Below are 24,848 nucleotides of genomic sequence, written 5' to 3' on the forward strand. Positions count from 1 at the left end.
TCCCCTACAACTGCATTCCAGTCGCCCATGACTATTAGATTTTTGTCCCCCTTTACATACTGCATTACCCTTTCAATATCCTCATACACTTCCTCTATCTGTTCATCTTCAGCTGGCGACGTCGGCATGTATACCTGAATTATCGTTGTCGGTGTTGGTCTGCTGTCGATTCTAATTAGAACAACCCGGTCACTGAACTGTTCACAGTAACACACCCTCTGCCCTACCTTCCTATTCGTAACGAATCCTACACCTGTTATACCATTTTCTGCTGCTGTTGATATTACCCGATACTCATCTGACCAGAAATCCTTGTCTTCCTTCCACTTCACTTCACTGACCCCTACTATATCTAGATTGAGCCTTTGCATTTCCCTTTTCAGATTTTCTAGTTTCCCTACCACGTTCAAGCTTCTGACATTCCACGCCCCGACTCGTAGAACGTTATCCTTTCGTTGATTATTCAATCTTTTTCTCATGGTAACCTCCACCTTGGCAGTCCCCTCCCGGAGATCCGAATGGGGGACTATTCCGGAATTTTTTGCCAATGGAGAGATCATCATGACACTTCTTCAATTACAGGCCACATGTCCTGTGGATACACGTTACGTGTCTTTAATGCAGTGGTTTTCATTGCCTTCTGCATCCTCACGTCGTTGATCATTGCTGATTCTTCTGCCTTTAGGGGCAATTTCCCACCCCTAGGACAAGAGAGTGCCCTGAACCTCCTCCGCAGAATGAGGCTGACTTCTTATGCCGGAAGTCTTCGGCCGCCAATGCTGATTATTTATCAATAATTTAGGCAGTGGCGGGGATCGAATCCGGGACCGAAGACGTTTTTGATTATGAATCAAAGACGCTACCCCTACACCACGGGTACGTTTCTCTAAGAACCCATCAAAGACGTGTGGTACTCATGACAGGCATCATGACACCTGTGGACTACCCGAACATTACTGAGAACGAACTACAACTTTCCATACCTGATGTCTTCCCCAACGGCGATGGCATCTTCAGCAGCATAACTTTCTGCATCGCAAGAATCATGCTGCAGTAGTTTGAGTAGTATGATAGTAAACTCACGTTGATGAATTGGCCACAAAATTCGCCTGATTTGAACCCAGTGGAACACATTTGGAACTCTATTGGGCGCCACGTCTGAGCCCACGAACCACCGGCTCGTAATTTCCGTGAACAGTGTGACCTCTGATGTCCCGTACTGTGGACAGATATCAAGGATTTATGGAATCCATGCTAAGCACATTGCATTCAAAAGGTGGACCAACACGCATTTACTCAGGTGGTCATAATTTTTCGGCTCGTCAGTGTACCGGTCTGTGACGTTCGGTCACTGGATGAACACGTGCGAATCGAAAGCTTCTATACCGTACAGCGAAGAAGTGGCTCTGATTATTCACACGTTATGGTTGTCCGTCACTGAAATGGCGTGTGAATTCCTGCACTGTGGCCCGTCTATCCGTTGTTAAAATACGCATCGGACGACGGCAATTCCTGTCATCAAGACGTAATTGCCCACGTCGGTTGACTCGGGACTGTCTGTCATCCCAACATCGATATACGAAAGATACGCTTTTGATATGATCTTTCGGGAAAAGCCTAGTGCCCAGACAGCGTCACAGAAGTGTCCCACACGTCGGTCATCCGCGTATCTGGCAGAGGTTAAATGCGCCGACATCCAGCTGACGGCCAGAAGTAATCGGACGACATACTGCTCGCGTAACACGTCGAGCTATCAAATTCGCCGTATTGCTAAGAAAGCTCTGCAAGTGCGCGTTGTCATCAACGAAGAATAAGGCCGTATGTTGCGACAATATCTGAAATGAGCAGGCTTTTAAAGAACAGTGCAAGGTGCAGCAACACAGAAATAATACAGAACAAAAACTAGGAAATTACTGCGTTCAGTTGCACCCAAAAGCAGTGGTGAGCTATAGAACCGGAACAGACGATAAACAAATTCAGTAGTACTAAAAAAAATTTAAATACAGAAGCATATATGAAATCAAGAACTAATAACGCTGAATGACATATAACACAGACTTAGACACACAACAATAGTTACTACTCATAATAATGAATCTGTAGAGACTTTGGTAAGAGGGCAAGATGTTTTCACAATAACTGGACACAAACAAATACTTAGAATATAAACGCACACCTAATCATAAACGCCGATGTTAGCCAAGCCCACATGTCATGCTGTAGTATTTTAGTATGAATGGGACCTGTGCGATGTCCTAAACACATTGAAACTGTCAGCCCTGATCAGAACAGTGTTATGTGTAGTTGTGAGTGCATTATGGGGTGGTGCTCGTATGGCTGGTGCTATCGTGACCATAAGGTAGCCAAAGTGATTGGTGACTGAAGAGGCAGCGTATCGAAGAGACATACCGCATACGGACAGAGCGGAAGAGAATCATCCGCTAAGCCACAACGCGGACGGAAGTGTGCTGGGTGACGTGACGTATGGTGGCGTGACAGACGTCACTGAAAAGGACTGCGACGAAAAATAGTAGCAAGAACACTGCAAAAGTCACCGCAGAACTGAATGTCGCACTCGCGATCCCTAGCAGCACAAAAACAAAACGAAGGGAAATCCAGAAGAATTACAGGGCGGAGCGGAATTCCAAAACCACTCATCATCGACGCAAAAGCCAGTAACAGGAAAACGTGGCGCCGAAGCCATGAAACCTGGACTATGGAGCAATTTAAATATGTCATTTGGTCGGATAACTTATGTTTCACACTGTGTCCAACTTCTGGCCGAGTTTATGTTCAAACAGTGAAACAGGGGATCAGTTGACGATTTGGGCAGCAATATCGTGGTATTCGATTTCCATGAATACTCGCAAGATCACATTACTGCCAAGGATTATTTGGCAATTTTGACTGGTCAGGTCCATCCCATGGTATAATATTTGTTCCCCAACAGAGATGCAATCCTAAGACGACAGGGCACCTTTTCACACATCTCGCATCGTCCAGTACTGGTTTTGCGACCACGAGGATGAATTGTCGCATCTCCCGTGGCCATCACGGTCAGCAGATCTCAACATTACTTAGCCTTTGTGGTCTATTTAGGCGAGAAGTGTGGGTGATCGCTATCCCTATCCAACTTCGTTATCTCAACGTGTCCGTATTTTGCAAGAAAAATGGTATAAGATCCCACTGAAAAAGATTCAAAACCTTTATCTACCCATACTGAGACTGCTAGAAGCTACTGTCCCCCATACAGTGTTATTCTACTTAGCTAGTCTTGGTCACAACAGCAGGTGGCAATGGCCACTATTTTTCACATTTTATCTTTCTGAACGTTTTAGTGGCTTTCCGTGAAAGGAGGAAAAGACAGAGAAGGAGAGAAAGACAAAGGCGTAGATAACTGGACTTCTTTGACGTTACAAGTGAAAGTAGTTTTCAGTTTTTCATTGGTGTTCCTGTCAGCAAGAGACCCGTGATGCTAGGAAAAAGTAAAAATAAATGCATAGTTTCTTAGCACTGAAACATTAGTGCCAGGAAGTAATAGCGCTCCTGAAGAAATAAAATTATCTATATTTATTGAACGTTAATAGTTGCGAAAATCTCGAACTTGTTAGACCTCACATTTGACGAATAGAAACCAATGCTTTACTCAATTTAGGGTCGCTCCTGTTGGCAAGCTAATGCTGTGGCCACAATAAATACCCTGAGCAGTATTCTGATGATAGGATTTCAGTGCAGCGTAACAACGATTTAAACTTTGCGGATATAGACGTCTATGGTATTATTTAGTTCGTTGGCGATCATTCAGTACCATATTGCCCTGTTTCTCCTTTTTTTCAACCGTAAATGGAGCTTTGACACATCTTATATATTCTTTCTCCTGTCGGCAGGAACACTGCCGGACATGACACCATAAAACCTGGACCAGCAAACCAATCATGTATGCTGGTCCAGGTTTAACGGTCTAGGGCGGCATAGTGTTTGTTGCACGGGCGTACTGACGTCCAATCTTTGAACACGGTACTCTCACCATTCAAAGTCATTGTGACAATTTACTCCTTTCCCATGTGCATATTTTCATGGATAGACTCGGCACTGACTTCATTTTTATGGATGACCAGCCGCGACCGTTCGGACAGCGTGGGTGGGGGAGCCCTTGGAACGAGAAAAGATACGACGACTGCAGTGGTCTGCCCGTTCCCCTGACTTAAATCCCACCGAGCACGTCTGGAAAGCCATGGGGTGATGTAATGTAGCACGTCCACATGCACCAACGACCACCCAGCTGCTGCCACCCAGCAGCTGCCAGCATCGGAGCACGTTGCCTTCCGTCGTAATCAGAGACCACATTGAAACCTGGTAATTAAGGAAGGCATGACTAGGTTACGAATGTGGACGGAGCCTCAAATCAAGTACTATTAGTTTTCTTTGTAATTTCACTCAATTATTTTAATAATTAATTTTTTAAAACAAGCCAGTGAGGTCGCAATCAGAATTTTAAAGCAAGTAACCACAATCATGGCTGAAGGCTTTAACGCCAGAATGGCAATTATAAAAAATTAAACAAACAAACATAAAATACAGACGGCAAATAATTTTGGAAAACAAGCCAATGCGATCGCAACCAGAATTTTAAAGCAAGTAACCACAATCACGGCTGAAGTCTTTTAACGCCCAAAATGGCAATTATTAAAAAATTTAACAAACATACATAAAATACAGACAGCAAATAATTTTTGAAAACAAATGGCTTGGAGTACTATGGGACTTAACATCTGAGGTTATCAGTCCCCTAGAACCTAGAACCACTTCAACCTAAATAACCTAAGGACATCACACACATCCATGCCCGAGGCAGGATTCGAACCAGCGACCGTAGCGGTCGCGAGTTTCCAGACTGAAGCTCCTAGAACCGCTTGGCCACTGGGGCCGGCTTTTGAAAACAAGCCTATGTGGTCGCAATCAGAATTTTAAAGCAAGTAACCACAATCACGGCTGAAGGCATTTAACGCCCAAAATGTCAGTTATAAAAATTTAACAAATATACTGTCAAATGGCGAATGGCATAGCAAAGGTTAATTTAAAAAAAAAACTTAATCAAACAGGTGAGACAAATGATGGGAACTTAATAATACACTAATAAAATAAAACACAAGGGCCAGTGACAGACGGTGCTCCAGGAATCGACCTCTGAGTTTCTGTACACTGCCCAAAAACACTTTCGCGAGCGAAGAGAAAGGCAGCCAAGAGTTGCATCCAGATCACGAGATGGTAACTCGGACTAGTGGCAGTCTAACGAGCGACTAATGATAATCTTGGTGAGACTACCTGACAGCCAACAAAACAAATGCAAGATGTAAAATTACGCCAAAGCCGGAACCGGCGGTCTGGGCTCCGCCTGCAAAATACTGTGCTTAGAGCGCCCAGAACAAGAATGACTACCACTAAGGTAGAAGAACTCCACCCAACCTACAATCAAGAAGCTGTCAAACTTACACGCCTCACTGGACAGCGGCAGCAAGGCGAGGAAATGTACACTGCCCCCAGGGCAGGTAACTGGGGCGTTAGCGGCCACAAGACAGAAGAATAGCGCTGGTTGAACTTAACAATGTAAGAAGCTGAAAATAGTAAATAGTAATTAGAAGCTCAGGAAGGCTAATCAGATCCGCCTTCCCCAGGTATTCCACTAGCTACTTTTCTCCTCGGCGACACTACGAGCAGCAACATGAACCCAACTCACTGGATGGCTCTGGCTCTGAGCACTATGGGACTTAACATCTATGGTCATCGGTCCCCTAGAACTTAGAACTACTTAAACCTAACTAACCTAAGGACATCACACAACACCCAACCAGCACGAGGCAGAGAAAATCCCTGACCCCGCCGGAATCGAACCCGGGAACCCGGGCGTGGGAAGCGAGAACGCTACCGCACGACCACGAGATGCGGGCCCAACTCACTGGAGAATCGCGAGATTACACAACGGTGGAGGTTTCTCTACACGAATTGCAATGCACTCAACTTAATCGTGCAGGATCCGGTTTCGACGAGGTCGTGCACACTCGTGACCACTGCCCTTCGATCCGGCAGTCCATACACGCCGCCAGCGGACCCGGCGTGTTGCTCTGCTCCTGCGTCCCCAACCAAACTCTCCACTCACACCACACGGAACAAGAACGAGGTCGCCCCAAAGATAGGGCAGCAGAGCTACACATCAATAAGCGTCGCTGTTGCCACTAGCGGACAGGCAACGCTTGCAAAACCGAATGGCGCCAGTGAACACGAGAAGAAGACAAACAACACAACCACGCCAACTATACGATACAGTCTGGCAGAAACCTACACACGGCACCAACGTGAGCCGCAGTGCGGCTCAGCCATTAGAAACCGAGTCCTGCTTTTTTTAATGTTCAGGGACCCATCATGAATCGCTGTGACTTCAGTGTAATAACTGTCTTTGAATAGAAGTGTTATTTCCGTTCCATTCCTTCCGCATTTCTTTCAGTTACCTTCTGTACTGTACTGTACCATACTACAGCAGTTCTTTCTGTGTATGGCCAAACCTTTAACGAGCCATGTTACTTGGCAGTGACAGGACATGCGAAAGTTACTTTCGTCCGTGAGTCCTGCAAATCAGTGTATTTTATCGTAACTAATTCATACAGACGAGCCAAATGTACGTAACTATCCTGTATTTTGTCGACCGTAATAACAGAAATGGTCAGGCATTACATAACAGAAAAACTTAAGGTATTTCGATAAAGTAACGTGTAACACCGGAAATGCATATCCTCCTATTTCCATCTATTGTACTATAAATTTGTTTTCCTTATTTTTATTACCTGAATATATGACATTTCTGTGTCTTTACATATTGTAATTGTTTTACTATTTGTATATATATATATTTATGCATTTATGTCGATGTATAATTGGTTTGTTTCGTAAATATTATTTGTATTTTTACGCTGGGTCTTGCCTAGGGAAAACTGCTATCGAACGATTACATCGATAGGTCGTGTGAAGAATCAAAGTGTGTAGGATCTTTGGTAGTGTTAACGCTGCCTCGTGGAGCGCGGGCTGAGAGAGGGTCTGGCTGGGGTGGTGCAGTGGAGCAGGTGTGTTGTGTGAAGCTCCCGCGAGTTGCCGCGCTTTCGGGGTTTGGCAGAATTGCGCTCGACTTGCGATGATAGTTTCTGACATGGTGTCGCGGACGGGAAGCATTAGCTGGCGCACATCAAGAGCCCGTTTCGTCTGGTGACCGTGTCGAGAAGAAGGCGCGCCAACATCCAGCTTCAGCAACAACGACGGCCGACAATGAGTGACTGTCGCCACCTCCTCGATCGACGGCTTCAAACCTTCAATCAGCCAACAAGGAAGACTGGAAGCACGTAAAGTTTTAGAACTGTATGGCAGACCTCAGCTTTTCAAACTTTTAAAATGGTTGCATCACAAAATTACAGCAACTTAGCATGAACCTTTGTTGCTCATTGTCCCAATTGCATTACCAAGCAGGGTCCCTTCCTTTTCCGGAATGAACCCGAGTGTCGTTGAAATTCAAACGCCAGCATCATTCGATTTCACTGCTTTAATTGCAAAGTTCAGTCAAGGTGTTCATAGCTGGCTACAGTATTTAGATTACACAAGCACAAATTAAGAGTGCGAGTTTTGTTACCATATTTTAGCTTACCTGTAACTGCAGCTCAGCTTGGTACGTGCTAAATTTTACTATTGTTAATTGTTCAGAATCATTTAATTCAAGTTCAAAGTTAAATCCCTTATTTCTAAATTGCGTAGATTCAAGTAGCTTTTGAAATGATTGTTGAGGTAGTCCAAGACTAACCGTATTTTATTGAATTTCGATGTGCTTCAGAAAGAAAGCTCACTATTAACTTCAGTCACTAAATTAACTTTCGATTTTCCGGTTTTATTAATTCTTTTGCTAAATTAAGTCAGAGTGTAGCGAAATTTATTACTTCTGACAAACTTTCAGTTTTCTCACTGCACGTGTCAACCTACAGTTGCCACGCTTCTAGTGCTAATTATATGTGTAATAACCTTTCTTTTGTAGTTACTATAGTAATGTCCTTAGGACTGGCGACCGTAATTTCCCCCAGATCTCAAATATCTAATTACCGCTAGTTAATTGTTAACGTAACGGCCGCACATTTACTTTCTTTATTAACTTATCCCTTTTCAAAATTAATTTCCACCTGTTTCATTAGCATTTTTCCTTTCATTTAGATGTAACCCTTTCCTCCCTCTTTACTGACAAATTAACTTCGGTGACGATTGCTTTTCCCGAATTTCCATTAGGTACACGCGGTTCAATTTTTCACTGTCATTAAGGTCGATAAGTGAGGGGGAGGTTACAAACATACAAATTTAAAAATACAGAATGTCCTGGAGGTATGTTCAATATTCAGGGATGTGACAGGAGCAATCGTTCGAAGCAAAAATATTTGATTAACATGGCCTCCAAAGTGCCTTAAGAGCAATGAGCACTTTATAATCTTCGACACTGCGAAACAAATCTTTTACTGCAAGCTCTTTGCTTTTCATGTTTTAGGACGAAGTAGTACGGACGAAACAAGAAAAAATTGTCTAATAAACAAGGGTTCTAGAACACATACCTCAAGAGCTGTGAGCAAGTGGTTTTAGTTCTTGAGGCATGCATTTTAGATCCCATGTTTACTGGACTTTTTTGCTTCAAATGATCGTTCCTGTCGTACTTCTGAATACTGACCATTCCGGCTCGGACACCCTCTATATAAATGCACGTTATAAATGGCCCCTACTATATGTTAACATGGTTGTTAGGTGAAGATCACATTTTTAATATATGTGCTGTTCGCTTTAATTTTAATGCTATCTGAAGATGGGAGGAAATTGCACTCGTTATCCCACAAAGCTGACAGTGGTTTTACAATAAATGAATCTTAAAGGTGATTGGTTGCTGGATTTTTTCTCCAGAAATAAAATTTTTGTTTACATGTTTAACATCAGGGATACTCATAAAAATTTTCACCAGCATGTTGAAAAGTACAGTTACGTCATTACATTTTTGTTTGGTTGCAGTTACAGCCTTTGACATAAAACGTGGCTGCGGGCGAGCCGCCGCTGACACAGTGCATCATTCACGTAAGCTGGCAGTAAAACTGGCCGCCCCCTTAGAATCTCATGTCCAACATTGTGCATGAAATGAGAACAGTATAGGATGCCGAAGTTTCTGGAGAAAACGTCTTTCGCTCAGGCTAGTGTGGTGCTTCATCTTTTCGTGCTCTAGTGCCAAAAATCGTACAGTAAAAATGCAAATTCAGTGGTTCAAATCAATTATTTCATTAATATCTGTCTTCTGTTAGCGTCAGTGGGATTACAGTGGGATTACAGGCACGTACACCTCTAGCCCGTCCTCCACTCACGCCACAGCATCGAGTGCACAGATTGACTGGGGCCGCTCAGAGATCACTCGGAAGCTAGAATGGTGCACAGTGGATTTCAGTGATGTAATCAGTCCCTGCCTGCACGCAGGTGGATGTCGTTTGCGCGCACGACGTAGACCTGGTGAGCTCTACCTCGTAGAGTGCATTCGTCCAAGACACACTGGCCCCACCCCACAGGCCTTATGGTCTGACGTGCGATAAGCTCTGGTTTACCTCTGGTGTTTCTATAGGGGACACTAACCAGCGCTCAGTACCTGCAAAATGTTGTTAGACCCAGTGATGTGTTGTTCCAACAGGATAATGCTCGCCGACACAATGCCGTGATACAGCATGTTCTGCAAGAGGTGCAGCAACTTCCCTGGCCAGCACGGTATCCGGACTTGTCTCCAATCGAGCACTTGTGGGATATGATGGAGAGAGAAGTGAGTCGTGCGACTCGTCAACGAACAAGTCTTACAGAACTACGTGCACAGGTCGAGCAGGTGTGGCATAACATATCCCAGGACAGTTTTCGCTATCTGTACGATCGATTGCTTGCCAGAGTCAGCGCCTGCATTGCCGCCCATGGAGAGTGTCCCATATACTAATACTGGTGTTTCCGCATGGGTCGATATCTGGTACCTCAGAACCGCTTGTGCTACTTATTTGTAAACGTAATCATTTCATGTATTCCAAGTGCACTGTTGCAACAATAAATCTTGAATGAATTGGAAATCTCTAAATGTCTATAACAATTTTTTTCTGGCAATGTATTATAGAGTGTATATATGTATGTATCTATGTATGTACCACAATTTCTCATAAACCGCTAAACCACTGGATCGATTTAAAGCAAACTTGGTACATATATTACATACTGCCTGCAAAGAGCTACTACAGGGGTAAAAGCCACCTACCTCTCAAAGTGGTGGAGGTGAGAAAGTTGCGTAGCTCACGACGCGCAAATAGCCAGACTACATTCATCCAGTATTTAAACATGAGAGCACTTAGCGACTTGCAACAAACTTCTACGTATTTTAAAAACTTTGCGAGACTTTTCCTCAGTCACACTCCCACTACATGATGATGAAAGAGAAAAAAGTGCTCATGCACTGAACTGTCACATCAGGCATGACCTTTTAATTTATTACTTCTTTACGAATAACTCTATTCGTAACACATTTTGCAGAGAGTATTCAACATATATCACTGTATGTACCTGCAAAAACATATTGTTTGGCGACACATAGTTCACGAGATACGGTGTCATAAAAACTGAGATGCGTGAAAAACTGCCGTATCATGAATGAATTTTTAATTTATTACTTCTTTACTTGTAACTATATTCGCAACATATTACACAGACAGTGTTCACATATACCACTGGATGCACCTGCAAACTTATATCATTGTAAGACACACCGTTCATGAGATACGACATCATAAAAATTGAGCTGCGTCAAAACGAAACTGCAGGGCAAAATTCTCTAGAGATACATGTGAAATATGTTCATAAATATCTGTGAAATGTGTTACATATATGTGACATGTGCGCATGAGGGCGACGCCGCTGGTAAAAAGCTGCTCGGAAACTCCCGGATCGATTTCAATCAAAGTTGGTACACCTACTACTTACTATATCGAAGCAAATAATGTAGGGGTAAGAAACAGCAGACTCCCATTGGGGTGGGGGTGATAACATGGAAAGAGGAGGGGGAGGAAGAGTGAACAGATAGAGAAGAGGAAGGAGGGGATAGACAGATAGTGGCAGAAGGAAGGAATGGACACAGATATGTGAAAGGGAGGGATGGACAGAGAAAGGAAAGAGGTGGAGATGAACAGAGGGAAGTGGAGGAGGAGATAGACAGAGAGAATGGGGGAAGAGGAGACGGGCTTAGACTGGGTGACGAGGAAATAGAGGGGACTGGAGACGGATGAAGAGGGGGGGGGGGGAGGACACAGGGGGAAGGAGCAGATGGACAGAGAGAGGAGGGGAGGGGGAGCTGGACTAATAGAACTGGAGAAAATACGTACACTTGCAATGTTGGAGACTCGGCTGGTAATACATAAAAATAGTAAGTATAAAACAAAGAGATAAAATTTCGTCATATAGTCACAGGGATAAACAGAACATACAAACAGTGTATACTGTACATAAATTTAAAGTTGAGACCAGTACATTTTTCTCCTGAATGTGCTGTAAGGGAGCCTTGGGTTACAATGTGGTGAACAGTGTGACGAGATTCTCTGCAGATGCAGGTCGGTGATTCGGTTATTCCCGATATGAAGAATAAATCGTGACAGATGCCACGTAGCGTTCTTATTCTACTGAATGTTCTCCATATGTAGTGAGTCAGTTCCATTCCTGCTAGTGATGACTAGGGTCGATAATGGATAGAGCCTGAGCCTGTTTCATGGCTTCCCAATGTACTCTCCACATGTCATTAATTTTAAAACTATTCCTCAAAAGTAGTTCTGCTAACGATAGTGGGAAAAATCTAGTCTTTATCCTCTGCAGAGTAGCATCAGTCAGGTCATTTTGCATTGAAAGATGGGGACTGGCTAAAATTTTGTTGTATTCCATAATTAATCGTTCCTTGCTGTGATTACCAGGGGAAGCTATATGGCTCAAAACAGCTAGTGAAGGTACGGGAGTCCATTTTGAAACAGACACCAGTTATTCTCCTGGTCGCATTCAGTTAGTCTCAATTTCCTTCAAATGGTGCCTGTTTAACCAGACTGGAGAATAGTATTCGGCAACTGAGTACACAAGACTTAAGTGCTAACATTCTCAGGGTGGTTTCTTTCGCTCCCCAAGTGGTACCGGAAAATTTATGTATCATACTGTTCCAGGTGTTGAGTATTGCTACGGGATAATGAATAAGGTTATGAGAATATTTACGGTGGAAGATATTTCTTAAGATTTCCTCGCTAATTTTCGATCTGACAAGATTGGAGCCGGCGGTTTCCATTTCACAAAGAGACCTAGTTATCATCGAGCTAACATGCCACTCCTGCGGGAACTGCTCTCTCAGTACGGTAGCGAAAGACAACGCAGATAATTGACAATGTAATGTACTAGATTAGTTGCAGATTCTGCAAGGAGCGGCCTTCCTAGACTGAAAAAACGTTATCACACCTTAACTGAAAATTACTCAGAATATTTTAACGGAAACGACTCGAAATGTCAAATAGCATCAGGAGGTTAACTTTGTACCGCTCTAGAACGAAACTCGATTTCAGAGCTACCAAGCATATTCTGCAGTGTTGCCAAGTCTCAGTTATAGGACGGTGTGCAAAACGTGAGGACGAATGTGACTTTCGCTGCTACGCTCAATGAAACTTGTACCATAAATACATAGAGCACAGAAGATATGTGAAATAAATACTTGATGAGGCGAACAGATACGACATTTTTGTTGAGAGACAATAATTATATTGAAGTTATCGCGATTTACGATGATCCTCTGGACATAATAAAATGTGGGACATGGTTCTTAATAGGATATGCGGTCACCACGCACGGCAATGTGTGCTCTTCAACGTGCCCCACAAGGTTGGTAAGGAGTTCTCGTGGTGGGTCGTTCCATTGCACCCCTGAAAAGATGCACATGGGGAAGGCGTACAGTGTCACAATAAAGTTGACCTGTGAGAGAACTGTGTCCAAAGATTTGGAGGTCAGTACCCCCATGCAGCATTAGATCTCCCCACACCAAAACACTGGACCACGAAAATGATCGTGTTCGACAATGTTCCTGGGAGCAGTAGGTGTTCCCACCTCTCGCCTCATCCCTATGCTCTCGGCATCACCGCAAAGTATGCCACCGATGCGCGTGTGCCAACAGAACACAACGCACTGGTCATCGGGCAAAGAGATTTCTCCCATGCAGTCGCCATGCCACTGCAGAGCGTAAGTTTGTGTCCGTTGCAGTCCTATTAGTTGTGGGTGCAACTGCCATCCGCTGTTTCACGGGGGACCGTTCTTGCCTGTTGAACAATGTAGTGGGCATCTGCTGCTGTGGATCACTGCGATCGATGACCAACTCTCCTTCGGGCAGCAGTGCATGCGGTTCTGGATGCTCCCCAAGCGCGTGTAACAATGCTGTGAGTAATATCAAACTACTGGACTACAGTCGTCATACTTCGTCTTTCTTCCATTTCCCCGATGATTCTTTCATAATTGAAGTGATCTAAAAGTTGTCTCCGGGCGCTACTGTAACATAGAACACGACCATAGTGAGCAGCGCGCGGATCGTGTTCGTGCCATTTATTGTTTGTCATCTTCTTTACGGTACTGCTGCCTCGTTTTCGTATTGCATTTACTGGCGTCACTAACTTCTGCCTGTGGAGCGACTGATAGTATTTCCGGGTTGTCGTGTTTCTGAAAGTCAGTTGGAGACGGACCAGGAGTGCAGTCGGGCACGGAGCAGCGTCCGGGACAGAGCGCCAGTGAGGCGCTGACAGACAGGGACACTCATGCACCGTCCGACGGGAGGAGACTAGAGCGGGAACGACCATTGGTTGGTCGTACGGTCGGTCGTCTCATCGGCCGACGTGTATTTGGTCTTTTCGCCGTTTCGTGTGTGAGGCAGTCGGTCGGTTGGCGCAGAGCAGCGAGGAGGTCCCCGTCGCGCCGGAGTCGGGCCGGAGCCGGCGGCGGCGGGCAAGCGCAGTTGGAGTTGTGAGGCGCTTCTTGCGAGGTTTATGAAGTTCGTCGCCCACCGATCTTGAACTCTAAAGTTGTTTGCTCATTTAACCTACTATCAAGCCTCCACTGCTATCACTTCTCTTCGTTTGATACTGGTTGTCGCTTTCTGCGAGATTCCCGCGAGCAACAACGTGTGTGCATTGAAGTCGGATAGAATTGCAGCCGTTTTCTTGGATGGGGTTTTAACTTAATTCACTCCTACATTAATGAAGTGCACCAGCGGTATCTTCTGCCTTGTGGCCGTTATCGTTCCGGTAACCTGCCCTGGGCGTTGACATAGTTCTGGGCAGTGTATTTTCCTCGTCGTGTTGTTGCTGTCCAGCACGGAGTGTAGTTCGACAGCTGAGGTGTGTTGGTAGTTTTGGGCGTTTATTCTGACTTGGCTGGATTGGGCACCAGTATCCAGAACGTTGTGCTATTGACGTCTTGTTGTCGTTTTGCTCGTTGGTCGGGGCGGAACTGATTTTGTTGGTTGGTTTGTCGGCTGGCCTTCGGTTGGGTTGCCTTCCGATTAAAAGGTTGTCGGTCTGGCTGCCTGTCTCAACTAAACGTGCTTTAGTGTTACTTCCCAGGTCGACCCTTGGAACCTTCTGAGTGCCGCTCCTTGTGTTTTACATAGTGATTACCTTTTAGTCTTAAGTACGCTGTGTGGCCTTCAGCCGAGTTTTAGCTTATTAAAATTGTAAGGCTTTAAGCCGTGAAATTGTTTTCTCCATGGTGTGTGGCCCTCAGCCGAGTTTTAATCTCTCTTAAACTAAAAATTTAAAATCTTGGTCTTGCTTTAAGTCATGACATTGTTATTCTTTAGTGTGAGGCCTTCAGTCGAGTTTGCATGAAATGTCTTAAGCTAAGGCCCTCAGCCTGTTAAATTGAAAGCCCTTCTTCCTAGGCTTTAAGCCGTTAAATTGTTTGGTTGATATGAGGCCTTCAGCTGGGTTTCAGCCTATTTAGAATTAACATTCAAAATCTTTGTTTTGGCCTTAAGCCGTAACACTGTTCTTGCTTAATATGTGGCCTTCAGCCTATTTTTATGGAAGTATAAAAAATTTTTTTTTGAAAGAAGTGAAACTTCCAGAAGAACTCCTGTACCTCCGTTCCTTGCTTAGGCCTTGGGCCCTGGATTTTCGTATGTGGCTTTCAGCTGATTTAAATCAAATTAGAGGAGCTATTTCGTTAAAACCTTGAGAGTTTTTAATTCTTGCCTATGTTATTGTGTGTTTTAGCTAATAATATTTATATGTTGAGGGTAACTGACAGCAACTTATTTTGGCCCCTTCCCACAAATATAACCTCACCCGCTCTGTCCCGCAAGACCAGGGATTTCACATAGTGCACCATATCTGCTCGCTGGATGACACACACAATGTTTTCCTGTTGTTTCAACTGCCTAGCGTTGTGGAGCCAGCCCCATTTGGCGTTATAGTCACGCTGACACCACACCATGTGACGTCCTGCATTAGAGACAAAGCACAGTTACACATTAGAGAAGTAAATCTGACGTCCCCTTTTGAAGAAACCATCCAACGCTGGACGTAGCCTCGTATGGCGGAGGGTGGAACACGTAATGCACCCAGGAACATTATCATACATTATCGTCTTGGTGGCCCAGGTGTTACGGTGTGAGCAGACATAATATTGCAAGAGCCTGACCTACAAATCCTTGAAATTGCTACACTCACCGGTAAACATTATTGTTTCACTGTTCTTTTTCCCCACGTGCGTTTTTTCAGGATGCATTCACCTTTATGGACGATAATGCGGTTCCGCCTTGAACTGTGCAGATGGAGCTCTTGCCGACTCCCCCGAATTAAATCCCATCGAGAACGTGCGGGATGCTTTGCAGAGAGGTACTGCTGCACGTCAAAATGCACCAATGTCCGTTTAGCAGATGTCAACTACTCTGGTTGAGGAATGGAACGCCCTACCACAAGAGCTCGTCACGAACCTTGTGGTCAGCATGGAAGCACGTTGCAGAGCACGCACTGCCGTCTCTATTGATCACACACTCTATTAAGAACTACGTGTCGTCTTCTGTTATGTCCACTGGACCATCATGGATCGCGGTGACTTAATGTCATCTCTGTTCGTCTCATTGCGTGTTTGTTTCAGTTACCTTCTGTCCACTGTGGCTCTTCTTTCTATGTATCGTCCAATTTTTATCCAGCTATATTACTTGGCAGTGATATATCATTAGAAAGTTACTGCCGTCCTTAAATTATGCACACCAGTATATAAGTAAGAGAAAATCTGCTTCTACATCTCTTTCCAGTGCCTTGTTGACTTCCTTTCTGAAAACAAATTTTGCGTTCTATGAGAAAATATTTTGCGCTGTCGTATTTACATTTCTTATCAAAAGTGATACAAAATTTTGTTTGGCTATCTCTGTGCACACTCTGCAGGGACACATGCCATGAATTTCGAAGAAGCTGGGAGCAGGTGAACGTCACATGCGAGCGTGTGTTTACTTTCGCGTTAGAGATTCATGCATAGAAACTCCAGCGGCATGTTGTCTTTACTGCTGCGAGTGCAGTTACTTGTATTTGCTCTCGTCGCATCGTAACCAGGTTTACGGCATCGCAGCGGAGAGGTGCCACAGGATATTTTATCGGGAACCCGTAACGCAGCTGGCGCTGCGTCGTCGCTTCGCATCATGCACTGCGTATCACGCTTGACTGACCCTTCACCCAGAATCATCGATGCAGTCTGGTGTAGGCAAAACATTTTGTGAGCTGGTTGTCAGGCCCTGTAACGCACTAGCATTGTCTTCTGTTCTACTTTCTGCTTGACAAAAATCCGAAGTTCGAGTCTCGGTCCGGCACAACAGTTTTAATTTATCAGAAAGTTTCAAAAATAGAGAAGCACCGAGAAGACATGGTCGGATATCAATGTAACTTCATACACATACACGCCATCAGCGAGTACGTAAATGATTAGAGTTGCAGTTTTCTGTAACTGGTAAAACGGCCACCAAAGTTTAGCGATTTAACCAGACCTGGTGGGATATATAAGGGGCGAGAACAGCGTAGATGTTTAGTGATCATCGTGAAGGACGTGTAGATGCCACATACTCGTTTGAACATCGTTCTCAGCACCTGACAGTTTTAAAAGGGCTTCATTGTAGGTCTCTGGCCGAGTGGTCGAATCGTGGAATATCTAGATTTGTGGGGCATTTCGATGTGTCATTGGCTAGATGGATCGCTATTTGCGTGAGCGAGGGCAGGCATACTCGTCAACGCTCTAGTCGACCACGCCGTACTGCGCGTAAAACTCACCGTAACCCTTTCATATCTGCGCCTGCCAGTAATCTCGACATATTTGCACCTATCATCCCGCTACATTCTGTGACATCCAGCACCATTGGTCGGTGACTAGCGCAACCGATCTAGGCAATTACCGTCCCGTCCGTCGGCTGCCCCTAACGTCACAACATAAACGGCCGTGTTTGGAGTGGTGTCACAACCGAGAAGCAGAGGCTGCTGATGAATGGCGCTGCACTGTGTACGGCGATGAATCGCGATTCTTCACTGCCCTGGATGACTGTCGTTGGTGAGTAAGGTGGCGGTTTGGGGGAGGTGCCATTCTTTTAATGTTTTGGAGAGTCAAAGCGGTGTTACTCCTGGCGGCATGGTATTGGGACCCATCGAGTATGATTTCATATCACGGCTAGTAGTGATTGATGGAACTCTGATGACACAACGGTACGTCACGGACATCCTGCGTGCTCATGCATTTTCTCTCGCACGACAGTATCGTGATGTCATTTTCCTACAGGACATTACTTGTGTGTGTGTGTGAGGGGGGGGGCATAAAATTTATGCGCTTTCTGGTTTGTTAGTTGTACGTTTGTACATCGAAATGTTTGGTAGGCATGTGGGATTTTTGGATACTACAGCCTTTTACAAGGACCTCAAAACTATTTGTGCGAACAGCCAGACAGCAATGGGCACATGCTGTTCAATAATGTTCAGTCCACATGTCCACAGTTCACGGCGCCGAAACAGACTGAGAATAATGCATAGGAGTCGGGAACGACGATGGTAAATAAAAGTCTACTGAAATTTAACTGAGCAGTACTCTCTGACAAATTCACACGTAGAAGTATTAGTTTCGAAAATTATTGAAGCTTTTTCTATTACACTCAGCAGACAACGTACTTCAAAGACAATTTCTACTTTTTTTTACTAATTATGTAAAGTTAATTGCTCGCCGTAAAGTACATGCTCACACACTTGCCACTACTTTTTCTACAATATACACTGAAGAGCCAAAGAAACTGGTACATCTGCCTAATATCGTGTAGGGCCTCCGCGAGCACGCTGAAGTGCGGCGTCATGACGTGACATGGACTCGACTAATGTCTGAAGTAGTGTTGGAGGGAACTTACACCATGAATCCTGCAGGGCTGTTCATAAATCCGTAGTATGAGAAGGGGGAGATCTCTTCTGAACAGCACGCTGCAAGGCCTACCAGATATGATCAATAATGTTCCATGTCTGGGGAGTTTGTTGGCCAGCGGAAGTTTTTATACTCACAAAGGTGTTCCTGGAGCCACTCTGTAGCAATTCTGGACATGTGTGGTGTCGCATTGTCCTGCTGGAATTTCCCAAGTCCATCGGCATGCACAATGGACATGAAGGGATGCAGTGGATTAGTCAGGATGCTTAGGTATATGTCACCTGTCAGAGTCATATCTAGACGTATAAGGGTCTCATATCACTCCAACTGTACACGCCCCACACCACTACAGAGCCTCCACCAGCTTGAACAGTCCCCTGGTGACATGTAGGGTCTATGGTTCATGAGGTTGCCTCCATACCAGTACATGTCCATCGCTCGATACAATTTGAAACGAGACTCGTCCAACCAAGCAACATGTTTCCAATCATCAACAGTCCAATGTCGTTGTTGAAGGGGCCCAGGCGAGGCGTAAAGCGTTGTGTCGTGCGGTCATCAAGCGTACACGAGTGGGCCTTCGGCTCCGAAAGCCCATATCGATGATGTTTTGTTGGATGGTTCGCACGCTGACACTTTTGATGGCCCAGCACTGAAATCTGAAGCAATTCGAGGAAGGGTTGCACTTCTGTCACGTTGAACGACTGTCTTCAGTCGTTGTTGGCCCCGTTCTTTCAATATCTTTTTCCGGCCGCAGCGATATCGGAGATTTGATGTTTTACCGGATTTCTGATATTCACGGTGCACTCGTGACATGGTCGTACGAGAAAATCCCCACTCCATCGCTACCTCGGAAATGCTGAGTCCCACCGCTGGTGCGCCGAGTATAACGCCACGTTCAGACTCAATAACCAGCCATAGCAGCAGTAACCGATTTAACAACTGCGCCAGAAACTTGTTTTCTCGTATAGGCGTTGCCGACCGCAGCACCGTATTCTGCCTGTTTTCATATTTCTGTATTTGAATACGCATGCCTATACCAGTTTCTTTGGCGTTTCAGTGTAGCAAGTGACACCAAAAAGAGCATCGAAAACGAAGCACGGGCTTTCCAGTTAAATTATTAATCCAAGTAACTTCAGTTTTACACAATTTCATAAGATATACGTGAAGTCTCTTTCGACGGAAAAAACAATCATGTCAATCGTCATTAACACCATCTGAGGCTTAAGCCTACACGGGCACCGAAGGAATCACGGAACATTCTGTAGCGGAGCATAACATATTCCGTATGACTGACGACGATAGAATAACTTCCCCTTGTGCAGACACCTCTGTCTTAATATAATCGTGGTGTAGACGGCGTAGCAAACACTCGCTCCACATTTGTTTCTAGCATCTCGAGCAGTGCTCATGCGGCATCCTTTTCGCTATAAATTTGTTTCCATCATTGTTGTCTGAAGATTTACAGAGATTCCAGTTTTCCTCTAAGTACATAGGTACTCCGTTTATTTCGTGTAAAATTCACAGCCCAGTACCTTTTAACTTTAACCTCCAAAATTTTTCAAGGAACATGTCTGTAATTTCTGCACCTTTACTGAATTACAATAGCATAGTTAAAGTTGGTACAGTTTAATTATTACTTATATCAAAGACAATGCCGTCATTATAGTTTTGTATGTTATTTTTCTGAGATAAGTCAATCAAAATCGTCTTTCTAGCTTTTGGTGCGAAATATGGTTTTTACCTAATAATTCAAAAAGTGAAGGAGATAGCATCACGAAACTTCTACCATATGGCTTTATGATAAACTGAACCTAATTCCAAAGACAGAACTTTCTAAGTTTAATTCTATACACTTTTAAAATTTAGTAAAAACTGGATTTTTGAAGAAACGTGTTATCGGGTCATGCTGAAAATGAATACTTTTGAGAGTGGCTTAGTTTTACTCAATCTGGCCAAGTTTTTGTAACAATATTTAAATATTTCATTTTATACAATTTTGCGATCTCTTTGTTCAGTCCGTTTACGGCAGACATCAGTCACTACCGTCTTGACCTTGGCCAAGCGACAGACAAAAATCAATAACTCGCTAGCCACGAGGCAGATGATCGTTCACGTATGGCAAGTGTGTCTATGAATTGTTTGTATGATGTTGAGGCACTCCCGCGGCCGGCGAGATCCCCAGATCTGTCTACGATAGAACATGTGTGGTACCAGCTCAGACGGCCGTCCCAGTGTCAGTAGCTAGGATATCGAGAAACAGTTAGAACAGTTGTAGACCAGGTTGCTTCAGGAGGGGATAAAACAGCTTTATTACACCCTTCCCAACCGAGTCAGTGCTTGCATCCAGGCCAAATGAAGTCATACCGGTAAGTAGTCTCATGCTGCCAAGCTCTTTGTACAATTGACTCGGTTATGTAATCACTGAAATAACCTCTCAACCTGTGAAATTTCATTTTGATTCCCCCACCATCTGGGTGCTACACTTTTTATATCAAACTGTAAATATCAGGACAGTAGTAGCAATGCAAATTCTAGTCACAATTTTCTTGAATGCCACAATACTGAAATCTCACAATGCAATGAAACAGTATGAGTGAACAGTTAGTTAACAACCGCATGTACCGTTACGGTGAATGTAGTTATAGATGTTGCTCGCAAAATACTTGATATACATACTTGATGCACAGTATACAGTTGATATAAGTGAAATTTGGACTTAAGAAACGTAGAACATGCTTAGCAGAACAACAATGTGGCAGAAGAAACGTAGAACATGCTTATCAGAACAACAATGTGGCAGGAAACCTGAGGCGATCCTTTTGAGGGGACCACTCACCTGGACTGATTTATGAAACAGCGGATAAGCTAAACCTACTTCGCTGAAGTTGACTTGAACTCTGCTCGATCTGAACACAAGTTTTAACCACAGTCCCAACCCTCTCGGTAAACTTAACGTAAGTCTGTAACGGTACGAGTACGTGTGCGAGTTATTCGTCCACCTAGATGTGGTATTGAGGAGAGATGGATCTGTTGCACGGCTGAACACTAAGAGGGTCCAGGGCACAGGGCGCACCGTAGCCTACCTGGCTAGTTCACGGTTTCCAGCCGGCCACGTCCAGAGACAAGCAGTATCACAGGAAACGGGTAAATCCCATAGCTGGGAATTTGGACGGCTGTCTGTCGCTTGGTCTTTGTGCAACAGATAATGCTCCAGGAAATGGTGGAATGTCAAACAACCTTAAAGATGTCTAAGTTATAGCACTCTGAACTTTGACAATAAGTCACAGTTAGATATTAAAGCGAATCTGAATATATCTGCGATTTCAGAAAAATGAGGCACTTCCAGTGATACAATAACATTTCAATATCCTTACAACAACAAAGTTAATATTTAGCAGTGAATAAACATTTACACAATGAACTTCTGCTTTACAACTTCATGCGATTTCAGTAAATGATATCCCAGATAATAGCATTGCACTATAGTTATCATTCCTGAAAGCTACATTTCTGTATCTGCGTTATTTATTGATTTATTACGTCTTTTATATCTCTTTTTTACTACGCAAATATCTGTCAGAAAATCGTATTCTCCGCATTTACACAGCTAATATATACAGCATGAACACCTCACATTTTGTCATAGTTTTGTAGTTATTTAATGCACAGTTTACTATTTTGCCCGTCACTTTATTTAAATGTTGATTGCAAGTGTTATTAAAAAAACTGAGCTAGTTTAAAAGTGGTCAGTCGCATGTGTTAACGGACCCCACGATTGAATAGAGAACCAAAAGGCGCTTTTGTTAAGAAAGCATAAATAATTGTTTAAATAATATTTAGCGATAATCTGTAGACATTTGAAGTGAGCGCACTTGCGCAAGTATACTGGCTTATTTTTTTATGAACGAACTATTACTTGTACTTGTTGTAAATGATCTGAATGCAAACGAATGTTTATAGTATTTCTTTTATTTAAATATTGTTGTAATATATTAGTTTAGTGCGGGAAGGTGAACATGACGAGTCAAATCATGTTTGTAGAATGTAAGAAAGATGTATTTTCGGTGGGATGGCCTTCAGAGAGTAGCGGAACACTACGGGAGTCAAGTGGAGGCCCGACTTGCTGAGCGAAGAGCTGAAGGGAGCGACTGTGGAGACTTTCACGCGAGTTCTGAAGAAGGCAGACCTATCTAGAGTAACGTGTCCGACTCTGTAGTCTAGGTGATTGCTTCTGGGCGTTGAACGGCTGCTACCGTGCCTTAACTTCTGAAGGGATGTACATTTCGAAAGTTTTGAATGTGCTCCAGAGTAGAACTCTGTTTGCTGCTTGATTTTCGGAATTGAGAAAAGACACAGTATGAGTTACTATTCTTCGAATCGCTTGTGTTAACTTGTGAATCATCATGTTGAACTCTCAGCTATTTTGAGCTGGTGAATATTTCAAGATGGTGATTACGAAATGGACTTAGTTTTCATATAAGTTCAAATGGATGATTAAGCAATATGGGACTTAATATCTGAGGTCATCAGTCCCCTAGACTTAGAACTACTTAAACCTAACTAACCTATGGACACCACACACATCCGTGCCCGAGGCAGGATTCGAACCTGCGACCGTAGCAGCAGCGCGGTTCCGGACTGAAGCGCCTAGAACCGCTCGGCCACAACGGCCGGCCATATAAGTTCCATGACTATTTGCTTTGGGGATCTTTCTTCCATTCTCGTAACGCTCTCAACATAACTCTACTGCATTTGATAAGGTATTTGTTGTTTGTATTTTAACTGTATATCGTACGATCACTTTCCGCTTATGTGAGATGTCATTTCTTGATAAACAATATTCAACGTTATTCCCTGTCGTCTACATCAATTGTAGATGTTAGAATAGAACCCTTGTCATTAAATTATTCATTTAACTTTTATTCAGTATTTCTGTGTATTTTATTTACTCACAATGCTAGCCAATGCATGAACCATTTGACTGCAGAATCACAGCTACAGATTATTATTTACAGCACCTCAGCCGCGTGGCATGAAAGCAGACGTTTTCGGTTTGTCGCTACGACTGCATGGAGCTGTTGTTTGTAAACAGAGCCTTGCATAACCCAAGTACCTAAAGTAGGGTAACCACAGGTAAACACGAAACTGGTTTGTTCGTATGAGATGCTGCTAAAAAGAGCTACTACACAGCTGTGGCCGTTGGGTAACTGCTGTTCTTTTTCTGTGAGTGTTATGTCAGTGAAATTAATGAAGCGTTCATGAAATGTGTGTTGTGTGTGTATGTTTGCTGTTTTTGACAAACTGCCTATTGGCTTCTGTCTTCTTCGGCCGAAGAACCCGAGACAGAAGCCAATAGGCAGTTTGTCAACAAGTGGCCACGAAAGCCTTAACAATTTTGTTTGCTGTTTTTGTTCATTAGTTTATTTAATTTCTGTTTCTGTTATTTCTTTCTCATTATCGATTGTGTGCGGTGATTTATTCCTTCCATTACAAAAAAAAAATCAAACACCGTCAACCTGTCACGGTGTCAGCCTCAGGCATTAGCGCCACCGGATGCGGATACGGAAGGGCATAGTGTCAACACACCGCTCTCCAGAACGTTGTCAATTTTCGTGACCAGTGCCGCTACTTCTCAATCAAGTGCTCCTCAGTTGGCCTCACAAGGGTTGAGTGCACTCCGTTTGCCTACAGCACTTGGCAGACCCGGACTGTGACCCATCCAACGGCTAGCCAAGCCCGACAGAGCTTAACTTCGGTGACCTGACGGGAACCAGCGTTACCACTCCGGAAAGATCATTGGCATTCTTTTTATTATGTCATACAGTATTGAGGAGCTAGTGATTTGGTTGGCTAGTTCGAATTGTAATTTGTACAAGCAGACATTCAGTTTGTGGTGTCACCGCCAGACACCACACTTGCTAGGTGGTAGCCTTTAAGGGGCTCCGGAACGCCCTATACTTGCAATGTTAAAATAACGCTTATAAATTACATCTTTCCTCACAAAGTATTTGAGGTAGGAAGTTGAACTTTTTACAGATTATTTATTGGAATATGGGCTACAACTTAACACAGGCATTTTACAAAATTTTAGTTCAGTTATTAAAGATGATTTTTTTTCAATTGTAATGAAAATTCACAACATTTTTTTGCAATTTTTTATTTATATATTCAAAAATATACAGTTTTTTGGAAAAAGGCTGTGTTAAATTATGCAGAAGGTACTGTGTAACATTTACTGAAAGTTTGAAACAAATATGTTTGGAAGATCCTTAGAAAACATGTAATTAGTATGAGAAAATAAAAGTTTTGGGAATCGAGCGACAAAG

The 24,848-nt window shown here is 43.7% G+C and overlaps 1 protein-coding gene across 1 annotated transcript in view; it reads left to right on the forward strand.

The window, feature by feature from the left end:
• Positions 1-17,582: 17,582 nt before the first annotated feature.
• LOC126103581 (uncharacterized) overlaps positions 17,583-24,848 on the forward strand; it is a 230,450-nt gene continuing 223,184 nt past the window's right edge. The window contains 1 exon segment of the mRNA XM_049912332.1: positions 17,583-17,673. Within this exon segment, the coding sequence (XP_049768289.1) occupies positions 17,607-17,673 (67 nt within the window). The 5' untranslated portion in view covers positions 17,583-17,606.

Source organism: Schistocerca cancellata, chromosome 1 (assembly GCF_023864275.1).
Source record: "Schistocerca cancellata isolate TAMUIC-IGC-003103 chromosome 1, iqSchCanc2.1, whole genome shotgun sequence".
In the NCBI taxonomy this organism is placed as follows: Eukaryota; Metazoa; Arthropoda; class Insecta; order Orthoptera; family Acrididae; genus Schistocerca; species Schistocerca cancellata.